Source organism: Trichosurus vulpecula, chromosome 2, assembly GCF_011100635.1.
Source record: "Trichosurus vulpecula isolate mTriVul1 chromosome 2, mTriVul1.pri, whole genome shotgun sequence".
Classification (NCBI taxonomy): domain Eukaryota; kingdom Metazoa; phylum Chordata; class Mammalia; order Diprotodontia; family Phalangeridae; genus Trichosurus; species Trichosurus vulpecula.
In genome coordinates this window covers 266357730-266369913 of record NC_050574.1, presented here as the reverse complement: position 1 = coordinate 266369913, position 12184 = coordinate 266357730, and the positions used below count along the sequence as shown (strand labels likewise).

Here is a 12184-nt window from a genome sequence, read left to right as displayed (position 1 = left end):
TATATAGGTGGGTGTGTGCATATGTATGTATGTATGTATGTATGTATGTATGTATGTATATTCCCTTCAACTATACTAATACTGAGAAACATCTCACGAGTTACAAATCTCATCATTCCATGTAGGAATGTAAACAGTTCAACTTTAATAAGCCCGCCAATGATTTCTCTTTCCTGTTTACCTTTTCATGCTTCTCTTGATTCTTGTATTTGAAAGTCAAATTTTCCATTCAGCTCTGGTCTTTTCATCAAGAATGCTTGAAAGTCCTCTATTTCATTGAAAATCCTTTTTCCCCTCAAGTATTATACTCAGTTTTGATGGGTACATGATTCTTGGTTTTAATCCTAGCTCCTTTGACCTCCAGAATATCATATTATAAGCCCTTTGATCCCTTAATGTAGAAGCTGCTAGATTTTGTGTTATTCTGATTATGTTTCCACAATACTCAAATTGTTTCTTTCTGGCTGCTTGCAATATTTTCTCCTTGACCTGGAAACTCTGGAATTTAGCTACAGTATTCCTAGAAGTTTTCCTTTTCAGATCTTTTTCAAGAGGCGATTGGTGGATTCTTTCAATTTCCATTTTAGCCTCTGGTTTAAGAATATCAGGGCAGTTTTCCTTGATAATTTCTTGAAAGATGATGTTTAGGCTCTTTTTTTGATCATGGCTTTCAGGTAGTCCAATAATTTTTAAATTATCTCTCCTGGATCTATTTTCCAGGTTAGTGATTTTTCCAATGAGATATTTTACATTGTCTTCTATTTTTTTCATTCTTTTGGTTCTGTTTTATAATTTCTTGATTTCTCATAAAGTCATTAGCTTTCATTTACTCCATTCTAATTTTTAAGGAATTATTTTCTTCAGTGATCTTTTGGACCTCCTTTTCCATTTGGCAATTCTGTTTTTTAAGGCATTCTTCTCCTTGGCTTTTTGAACCTCTTTTGCCATTTGAGTTAGTGTATTTTTGAGTTGTTATTTTCTTTTCTATTTTTGGGGGGTCTCCTTTAGCAAGATGTTGACTTGTTTTTTTTTTATTATTTTCTTGCGTCACTCTCTTTCTCTTCCCAGTTTTTCCTCTACTTCTCTTACTTGATTTTCAAAATCCTTTTTAAGCTTTTCCATGGCCTACAACCAATTCTTATTTTTCTTGGAGGCTTTTGATGTAGGATCTTTGACTTTGTTGTCTTCTTTTGGCTGTATGTTTTGATCTTCTTTGTCACCAAAGTAAGATTCTATAGTCTGAGTTTTGTACTCTGTCTGCTCATTTTCCTAGCCAAGTACTTGACTTTTGAGCTCTTTGTCAAGGTATGACTGCTTCCAGAGTGGAGAGTGCTCTGTCCCAAACTTCAGAAGTTTTTCGCTGCTGTTTTCCTAGCTACTTATAGGTACCTATAAATTTTCAGTTCTTCTGAGGTGGTATGATCCAAGGAGAGGTGTTTACTCCTCTCCTGGCCTGTGCTCTGGTCTGTGAGTGACATCAAGGGCTCTTTTCTGCCTTGGAACTGCCAGGAGGACTCCCTCTCCACAGCCACCACAAGCTCTGTCACACCAGCACTCCTCCTCACCCCAGGACCACCAACCAGGACTGCAACCCAGATCCAAGCAGGGCAAAGCAAGAGAATCTTGCTTCAGTGCCAGCAAAGAGATTCATGCACTCCCCCTCTGGTCAGCCATTTGATTCCTCCCACTGTCTGTGGGCCTGGAGCTCTGGAAGCAGCTAATGATGCTGCCACCACCTCCACTGCCCTGGGGCCAGAGCCAGACCAAGCTCTTCTATCACCTAGGTCCAACAGAGTTTTCCCACTAACCTGCTAAGTTGTCTTTGGCATTTGTGGGTTGAGAGGTCTGGAAACTGCCAAAGCTGCCAGTGATTCAGTATCCTGAGGCCTGCTCCACCAGGTCTTCTCTGGCCTGGTTTGTGCCAGCGCAGCCCATGCTGGACTCCGCTCCCAACCCAATGCGATAGACCCTTCCTGTCGATCTTTCAAGCTGTCTTGGGCTGGAGATTTGTTTCACTCTGTCATTTTGTGGGTTCTGTAGCTCTAGAATTTGTTTAGAGTCATTTTTACAGTTATTTGGAGGGATTTGGGGAAGAGTTGAAGCAAGACCCTGCTTTTACTCCATCATCTTGGCTCCACCCCTGGTGGTGAATTTCTTTTTTTTTTAGTTTATTTAATTTATTTAATATATTTAGTTTACAGCATTGATTTTCACAAGAGTTTGAATTACAAATTTTCTACCCATTTCTACCCTCCCCCCCCACTCCAAGATGGCGTATATTCTGGTTGCCCTGTTCCCCAGTCAGCCCTCCCTTCTGTCACCCCACTCCCCTCCCATCCCCTTTTCCCTTCCTTTCTTGTAGGGCAAGATAAATTTCTACACCCCATTGCCTGTGTATCTTATTTTCTAGTGGCATGCAAAAACTTTTTTTTTGTTTTTGAACATCTGTTTTTAAAACTTTGAGTTCCAAATTCTCTCCCCTCTTCCCTTCCCACCCACCCTCCCTAAGAAGGCAAGCAATTCAGCACAGGCCACATGTGTATCATTATGTAAAACCCTTCCACAATACTCATGTTGTGAAAGATTAACTATATATTGCTCCTTCCTAACCTACCTCCCTTTATCCAATTTTCTCCCTTGACCCTGTCCCTTTTCGAAAGTGTTTGGTTTTGATTACCTCCTCCCCCATCTGCCCTCCCTTCTATCATCCTCCCTTTTTTATCTTCTTCCTCCTTCTTTCCTGTGGGGTAAGATGCCCAATTGAGTGTGTATGGTATTCCCTCCTCAGGTCAAATAGGATGAGAGCAAGATTCACTCATTCCCCCTCACTTCCCTTCTCCTCTCTTCCTACAGAACTGCTTTTTCTTGCCACTTTTATGCGAGATAATTTACCCCATTCTATCTGTCCCTTTCTCCCTCTCTCAATATATTCCTCTCTCATCCCTTAATTTTATTTTATTTCTTTTAGATATCATTCCTTCATCTTCAACTCACCCCGTGCCCTCCCTCCCTCTCTCTCTCTCTCTCTCTCTCTTTCTCTCTCTCCATATATATATAATATATAAAAATATATATATACACATATATACATACTCACACACACATATATACATACAAATTATATATATGCATATTCCCTTCAGCCACCCTAATACTGAGGTCTCATGAATCATACACATCATCTTTCCATGTAGGAATGTAAACGAAACAATTCAACCTTAGTAAGTCCCTTGCGATTTCTTTTTCTTGTTCTTTTTCTTGATTACCTTTTCATGCTTCTCTTGATTCTTGTGTTTGATAGTCAAATTTTCTATTCAGCTCTGGTCTTTTCACTGAGAAAGCTTGAAAGTCCTCTATTTTATTGAAAGTCTATATTTTGTCTTGGAGCATGATACTCAGTTTTGCTGGGTAGGTGATTCTTGGTTTTAATCCTAGCTCCACTGACCTCCAGAATATCATATTATAAGCCCTTCGATCTCTTAATGTAGAAGCTGCTAGATCTTAGGTTATTCTGATTGTGTTTCCATAGTACTCAAATTGTTTGTTTCTGGCTGCTTGCAGTATTTTCTCCTTGATCTAGGAGCTCTGGAATTTGGTGACAATATTCCTAGGAGATTTCTTTTTGGGATCTATTTGAGGAGGCGATTGGTGGATTCTTTCAATTTCTATTTTGCCCTGTGGCTCTAGAATATCAGGGCAGTTCTCCTTGATAATTTCTTGAAAGATGATATCTAGGCTCTTTTTTTGATCATGGCTTTCAGGTAGTCCAATAATTTTTAAATTATCTCTCCTGGATCTATTTTCCAGGTCAGTGGTTTTTCTAATGAGATATTTGACATTGTCTTCCACTTTTTCATTCCTTTGGTTCTGTTTTATAGTATCTTGATTTCTCATAAAGTCACTAGCTTCCACTTGCTCCAATCTAATTTTTAAGGTAGTATTTTCTTCAGTTGTCTTTTGGACCTCCTTTTCCATTTGGGTAATTCTGCCTTTCAAGGCATTCTTCTCCTCATTGGCTTTTTGGAACTCTTTTGCCATCTGAGTTAGTCTATTTTTTAAGGTGTTGTTTTCTTCAGTATATTTTTCAGTATTTTTGGGGTCTCTTTTAGCAAATCATTGACTTGTTTTTCATGGTTTTCTCACATCCTTCTCATTTCTCTTCCCAATTTTTCCTCTATGATGTGAATTTCTTAGCACATTCCTAGAGTACTGACAAGTTTGGGCCTTTGAAATACTGAGGATAAAACTTATACAGTTAGTAGGTACTAAGTTCCTCATTCTGTTCAGTGTTGGCAATACCTGATGCTACTCCTCTTAATGTTTTTTTAATTAGTTCCAAATTCTTTCCCTCCTTCCACCCCCTCTACCATCCATTAAGAAAGCAAAACAGGAAAGGAAGGAAGGAAGGAAGGAAAGAAAGAAAGAAAGGAAAGGAAAGGAAGGGAAGGGAAGGGAAGGGAAGGGAAGGGAAGGGAAGGGAAGGGAAGGGAAGGGAAGGGAAGGGAAGGGAAGGGAAGGGAAGGGAAGGGAAGGGAAGGGAAGGGAAGGAGGAAACAGGAGGAAGGAAGGAAGGGAGTAAAAGAATGTGATTCAGTCTATACTCTGAGTCAATCAGTTCTCTACCTGGATATGGATAACATTTTTCATTATAGTTCCTTTGGAATTGTAGTGATTCATTCTGTTGATCAATTACTAAGTCTTTCACAGTTGATTATCTTTACAATATTGCTGTTCCTGTATAAATTGTTCTTTTGATTCTGCTTATTTCATTTTGCACTTCATATACGTCTTCCCAGGTCTTTCTGAAACCATCCCTTATATCATTTCCTATAGCACAATAGTATTCCATCACATTCATATACCATAACTTGTTCAACCATTCCCAGTTGATGGGCATCCATTCTGTTTCCTGTTCTTGGCCACCACAAAAAGAGTTGCCATAAACGTTTATGTTCATATGAGTCCTTTTCAAAAATCTATTTGTGGTATGGCAGCTGGGTCAAAGGTATACACAGTTTAATAGCTTGGAGCATAATTCCAAAGTGCTTTCCAGATTGGTTAGATTAATTCACAGGTCTATTAATAGTATATAGCACCAATTTTCCCACATCCCCACCAACATTTGTCATTTTCTTTTTTTGTGATCTTAGCCATTCTGATGTGTGAAGTAGTTCCTCAGAGTAGTTTTAATTTGCATTTCTCTAATTATTAATGATTTACAGCTTGTTTTCATATGACTACTGATGGCTTTTATTTATCCCTCTGAAAATTGTCCACATCTTAACCATTTTATCACTTGGGGAAGATTCTTATAAATTTGACTCAGTTCCCTATATATTTGAGAAATAAGATACTTATTAGAGAAATTTGCTACAAAAAATTTTTCCTAGTTTCCTGCTTTTCTTCTCATTTTGGTGACATTGGTTTTGTTTATACAAAAACTTTAATGTGATTTAAATTATCCATTTTTACCTCTTGAGAAACTCTCTCCTTCCTGTTTGATCATGAACTCTTCTCCTATCCGTAGATCTGACAAGTAATTTCTTCCATACCCCACTAACTTACTAATGATATCCACCTTTGTGTCTAAATCACGTACCTATTTAGATCTTCTCTTGTTGTATACAACATGAGATCTTGGTCTATACCTGGTTTCTGCCAGACTACTTTTCAATATTGTCAGCAGTTTTTGTCATGTAATAAGTTCTTGTTCCAGTAGCTGGGATCTTTGGTTAATCAAACACTATGTTACTGTACACATTCACTTGTATGTACTTGTATACCAAATCTGTTCTATTGATCAACCACTCTATTGCCTGTTATTCAGTTTCAGATGTGTCAGACTCTGTGACCCCATTTGGGGTTTTCTTGGCAATGATACTGGAATGGTTTGCTTTTCCTTCCCCAGGTCGTTTTACAGATAAGGAAATTGAGACAAACAGAATTAAGTGAATTGCCCAGGGTCACACAGCTAGGAGGTGTCTGAGGCTGGATTTGAACTTAGTGTCCCTGACTCCAGGCCCATCACTCTATCCATTGTACCACTTAGCTGCCAAGGGGGCACATAGAGTACCAGGAAGACTCATATTCCTGAGTTTCCTCATCTGTAAAATGATCTGGAGAAGGAAGTGACAAACCACTATAGTACCTCTGCCAAGAAAACCCCAAATGGAGTCACAAAGAGTCAGACACAACTCAACAATAAAACTGAGGCTTAGCCATCTAATTAAAGTAGGTAAATCTGGAGTCATCATCTCCCAAGAGTCTGGACCAGCCCACTTATCAGAGGGGAGAAAAGAAATATATATTCTCACATAAACTTACCCATTCATATTATTACATGCTGGCATAAATGAATTGGGAACTAGACTTATCTGATGCCTTCAGGCACAAAGAGGCTTTTTTAAATTCTTAGAATGATACCTAAAATTACTCTGTATCTTTTCTTCACTGAATTTGGAACATAAACTGAAAATAAAAGTCCTTACTGATTAGACCAGGAGTTAGACCAGCCTTGAGACCACATGTGACCTTCTAGGTCCTTGGGTGCAGCTTTTTAACTGAGTCCAAGTTTTACAGAACAAATCCTTTTATTAAGGGGATTTGTTCTGTGAAGTTTGGATTTAGTCAAAGGGCCGCTTTTGAGGACCTAGAAGGCCACACATGGCCTTGAGGCCACAGGTTCCCCACCCTTAGGCTAGACATTTATATCATTTAATACTGTTCTCAGAGGTTGCACATTTAAAAACATTTTTGCATATATGCCAATATAATAAAAATTAATTTTCAGTAACAACAATAATAATGATACTTAATAGTTATATAGCATTTACTATGTACCAGGCACTGTGCTAAGCACTTTGCAATTTGAACCTCACAATAACCCTGGGAGCTAGATGCTATTATTATCCCCATTTTACATAGGAGGAAACTGAGGCAAACATCAGTTGAGTGGCTTGCCTGAGTTACACAGCTTGTAAGTGTCTGAGGTCAGATTTGAACTGAAGTCTTCCTGACTCCTGGCCCAATGCTCTATCTACTGCACTACCTAGCTGTCCCCAAATTCTTCCTCATTATCTCACACTCCCCGCCCCCCAAAAATGGATCATGCACACTCACTGATTGTACTTTCTTACTATCTTTTCCTTAAACCTTTTCAACCTGGCCTCCATCCCAACCACTTTATGGAAGCTGTTCTCTTTAAGCTCACCAGTGGCCCCCTAATTGGCCAAAAAGGTCAAATTCAGTGACCTCTTTTCAGAATTTTTATGTGACTTTTGACGCTGCTAACCAGCCCCTTTCATTCTGGCTACGTGTTCTCTTCTGGTTCCTCTTCTAACTCTCTGGTTGTTCTTTCACAGTCTCCACTGATTTCTCTTCTTTCTCTCATCCCTTAAGTGTGACCATCTCCCAAGGCACTGTCCAACAGCCTCTCCTCTTCTTTCTCCTTGCAATCACATCAACTTCTATAGCTTCAATTTTCACCTCTCTAAAGATATATACTATTATTTCCAGTCTTGACATCTCTCCTAAGCTCTAATTCCACATTTCTCACTGACATCTGCACATCTACACCTGGAAGTTCCATTGATACCTCGAACTAATTATGTCCAAACTAGAACCCATCATCATCCCTCCTAAAATAGTCCCTTCTTAATTTCCATAGTTCTGTTGATCTCCCAGTCACCCACACTCAAAGCTTTGAAGTGATCTTTCTCTCACCTCAGCACGAAACTAGTTGTCAATCCTGTCATTCATCTGTATAAAACATCTCACATTTCTTTATACCCCTACCACTACCCTAATTCTGACTTTTATTGACTCTTACTTGGAAGCTTCCTAACTGATTAACTGTCAGTCCCCTCTAGAATTCATCTTTCACACCACTGCCAGCCTCTGTTTTTCACTCTCCTGCTCAAAAAAAAAAAACTTAAATGGCTCCCTAGTGCATAACAAATAAAATACAGGTTTCTAAGCCTACCATTTAAGACTCTCCATAATCTGTTTCCAACCTATCTTTTTGCCCTTATTTCATATTATTGCTGTTTGTATATTTTACACTGAAGCCAAATTATATTACTGTTCTTCTACCTTATCCTGCTTTCTACAATCTCTGTGCATTTCCATATATCTTGCCTTCCCGCAATGAACTTCCTTGCCTATTTTCATTTGTTGAAATCCTTCTCCTTCAAAGCCCAGATCAGTTACAACCTCATCCATGCCACATTCACTGATTTTCCCTGCTAGAAATTATCCTCTTTCCTTAAATCCCTCATGTCATTGTTTGACCTTTCCTATACACTTAATTATTTTATAACATCATATAGTTTTTGTTATTTCTGTTCCCCCTTTTTATTGTATGATTCTTAGTGACAGAAAATCTTTGCATCCTTAGCATCTTGAACAGTACCTTGAAAGAGTGTTGAAATTTGAGGCAGAGGGCCTGAGCTCTAAACTCAGCTCTGCCTCCTCCTCCGCGACTTTCACCAAGTCATTTAGCCTGTCGTGGTAGCAGTTTAGCCTGTCTTGATAGAAGTTTCCTTATCTGCAAAATGTGAGACTTGGACTAGATGAACTCTTAAGTTCCTTTCCAATTCCAAATCTAAGATTTTATCCTACTATGCCCTTATCAAATGTTTTTTAACTTGAATTGAGTGGTTTACTTGACTCACAAATTCACCATGAATTTTAAAAATGTAATGAACTACTGAAAAATAAGCTAGATTATGATGTTTAAATTAAGGTAAGTAATCATTTCACTACCTCTGTGCAGGCCGAACCACATTGGGAATATTTTATTTCCATTTCTGAGATACGTACTTAATTAAGGAACTTGGATAAACCAGGAAATGTACAGAGGAAGGCAACCTCTGGTGAAGGGTATTCAAACTATACCCTTCAGTTAAAAAATTCAACAAATATATATTAAGTGCCTATGATTTGAAAGGTACCATGCCAGGCACTAGGGACTCAAAGAAAAAAATCAAAGGTCCTCAAGGAGCCTACATTCTACTATGTGATACAGATAAGCAAATTTATAAGATGAAGAGACCACTAAAATAGGGGTGGGAATCAGAGAAGGCCCCAAAGAAGAGGTGACATTTGAGCTGAATCTTGAAGGAAGATAGGGCTTCTGAAAGGCAGAGATGAGGAAGGAATGCATTCTACACATGGGGGAAAGCTTGTGCGAAAGACAGAGGTGCATATGGAGCTTGGAGAGCAGTTAGAAGTCTAGTTTGGCTGAAACAAAGAGCAATAATGTGAAATAAGGCTGGAAAAGGTAGTTTGGAGGTAAAACGGGTCTTAAATGCCAGAGTACAGTTTTTATTTTATACTGTAAGCAATGAGGAGTCACTCTTGTTTTTTTGAGCAAAAGCTCTTGGGCGTGGTCAGACTTATGCCCTAGGAAGATCATTTTGACAGCCATGTGGAAGATGGATTAGAGAGAGGAGAGAAGAGAGGTAATAGACTAGTGAGGCGATTGTTATAACCAGTTTAGGTAAGAGAGAAGGGCCTTAACTACAGGGATGGCCCTATGAATGGAAAGTTTACAAAGCACTCACATTTGTGCTTGCCTTTCTCTATATGAACTCCAGCTTATTATTTTCATTCCTAAAATGCAGCACCTACTACTGAACGCATAACTGCCCTAATTAGGGATACGGCAGGACTATCACCCTGCTTGTGCTGACTATTATACTTTTATTGTCATAGTATAATTTTATTATTGCACCCAGATTCTGTTAGATGGTGAGCTCTCTCTAATGCTTGTTGAAATTGTAAAAGGTGACAGAACATAGGTAATGTTGAAGGGACAGTTGGAAGATAAAACACTAAGACACTATTGGTGGGACTATGAATTCGTCCAACCATTCTAGAAAGCATTTTGGAATTCCATAATGGCTGTGCTTGCTCCAAATCCCTCCTAAGCACTTGTATTACACATCATCATACCTCTCTGGAAGCGAGCTCTCTTCCACCTCTTCTACAGGTGGAATTGCATCAGCTTAGCATACTAACACCTGTTCAGGCTCTCCACTCCTACCCTCTACCCCTCTTACAGGGACGTCAAACTGTATGTCCCAGAAGTATCTCAAAAAAATCTCCCCTTTTCTAAACATCCTCTGTTACTGTGGAGGGTACCACCGTTCTTCCAGGCACCCGGACTCACAACCTCGGTGTCATTCTTGATCTCTCATTCTCATACCATATGTCCAGTCAGCAAATCTTGACACATCTTTTCCCATAACATCTTTTGAATATGCTCCCTTCTTTTCATTCACAGAGCCACCATCCTAGTGCAGGCCCTCATCACTCTGTACTGTACTACTGCAATGACCTCCTAATCACTCTCCCTGCTACAAGTTTTCCCCCCTCTCTAATCCATCCTTCACATTGCTGCCAAAGTGATTTTCCTAGATCTTAGGTCTGACTATGCCACATCCCGGCTCAGTAAGTTGCAGTAACTCCCTCTTACCTCCAGGATCAAATATATCACTTGGTATTTAAAACTCTTCACAACAATTTAAAGCTCTTCCTTCCTATTTTTCTAATCTTATATTATTTCCCTCCATGTATTTGAAAGTCTGGTCATGTAGGCCTCCTTGCTATTCCATATACAGGTGCTCTATCTCCCTCTACCTCCCATCTTGGTGCCTTTGCACTGGCTCTCTCCCATGCCTAGTATGCTACCCTTCCTCATCTCCCAAAATCCCTGACATCATTCAAGACTCAAATTAAGTGCCACTTTCTGCAGGAGAACTTTTTCCAATCCAGCTGCTAACACCTTCTAATCTAAGGTTACCTTCCATCTACCCTGTATTTGATAGATAGATGATGAAGATAGATAGACAGATAGTCTTTTATGTCCATGTTCTTTCCCACTTTTAAGATATAAGCTCCTTGAGGCCAGGAAGTGTTTCCTTTTTCTTTATATCCCTTTTTGTTGTTGTCAGACCTTCTGGACAGGGACCAATGACATCATGAGGGTGATATCTTGCCTAGCATAGTGCTTCACAAAGAATAAGTGCTTAGTAAATTCTTGTTGATTGAATTGGCAGAGTTGAAAATAGAAACTTGTCCCATAGGTTGTCTTTTTAGGATCCATAGACTCGATCCCTGTGACCTCTACGAATAAAATGAATAAAGTTAACAAATTGTATACGTTTTACTCTCTCAGATCTCCAGCACTGTTGTGACTGACACAAAGCCTGAGAGCACTGAGGAGGCTGAAAATCCTGTTGTGAATCCTGAAGACAAATGGCATCAGAGAGCCCGGCTGCTACAGGTTTCTTGCTCTTTAGAATTTAAATGTGTTTCAGAGGTCAACATTGAATATAAAATATTTTGTTGACTCACTTATCACTTAAAGGATTATCTTTATATCATTTATTTCCTATCCTTGTCTAAAAGGAAACTACTAATCCACATTTTAAGTATACATTGCTAAAGGCCCCCCAGAGGAGTGTAGTATGTTTTCTGGAACACTCTCTGACTCCATATCCCCAACTACATCAATCTATACTTTTTCTTTTCAATTTGTAGTAGGATTGTAGTAGGATTGCACTTTTGAATGATTAACCTCTTCTCTCCCTCTCCCCAACCCTGCCATGCTTACATCTAAACACCTAAAAGTTGTGTCTCCACTGTTTTAATCTGGACCTATGATTTCATCGGTATGGGATGCTCCTAATGTGGAAACTCCCTCCGTGGATACACATAAATAGCTGATCTGTAAATATTAGTTTTAGGGAGTTTCCTAGAGCATGAGAGATTAAGTGACTTGCCCATGGTCACACAACTAGAATGTATCTTATACCTACTAGTTTAATGTTACTCCAAACTGTTTTAGATATGAGATCACTATTATGGACATTGAAAGTACAAAGCATCCTTTTTTAACTCAAAGATTTTTACTGAACTTGTCCATACTTATAAAAACTCCAGGAATTGATTTCTTTTTGAATTTATATGTTGAGTCATTGTTTGGTGACCTGATTTTATCACTAACTAAGAGAGGAAACACTTTTGAAATAACCCAGAAAATAGAATCTTTTGTGATAGAAAGGCATTTTAGAGTAATGGATAAAGTGTTTGGAGTAAGGACACCTGAGTTTGAGTCCCACCTCAGATTCTTACTAGATATTTGACCATGATCATTATTAATTTCTTTCGGCCTCAGTTT

At 38.9% G+C, this 12184-nt stretch overlaps 1 protein-coding gene across 1 annotated transcript in view; it reads left to right on the top strand.

Moving 5' to 3' along the window:
* JHY (junctional cadherin complex regulator) overlaps window positions 1-12184 on the top strand; it is a 137952-nt gene that overhangs the window by 80354 nt on the left and 45414 nt on the right. The window contains exon 3 of the mRNA XM_036745236.1: window positions 11180-11287. Within this exon, the coding sequence (XP_036601131.1) occupies window positions 11180-11287 (108 nt within the window). The remainder of the gene's footprint in view (window positions 1-11179; window positions 11288-12184) is intronic.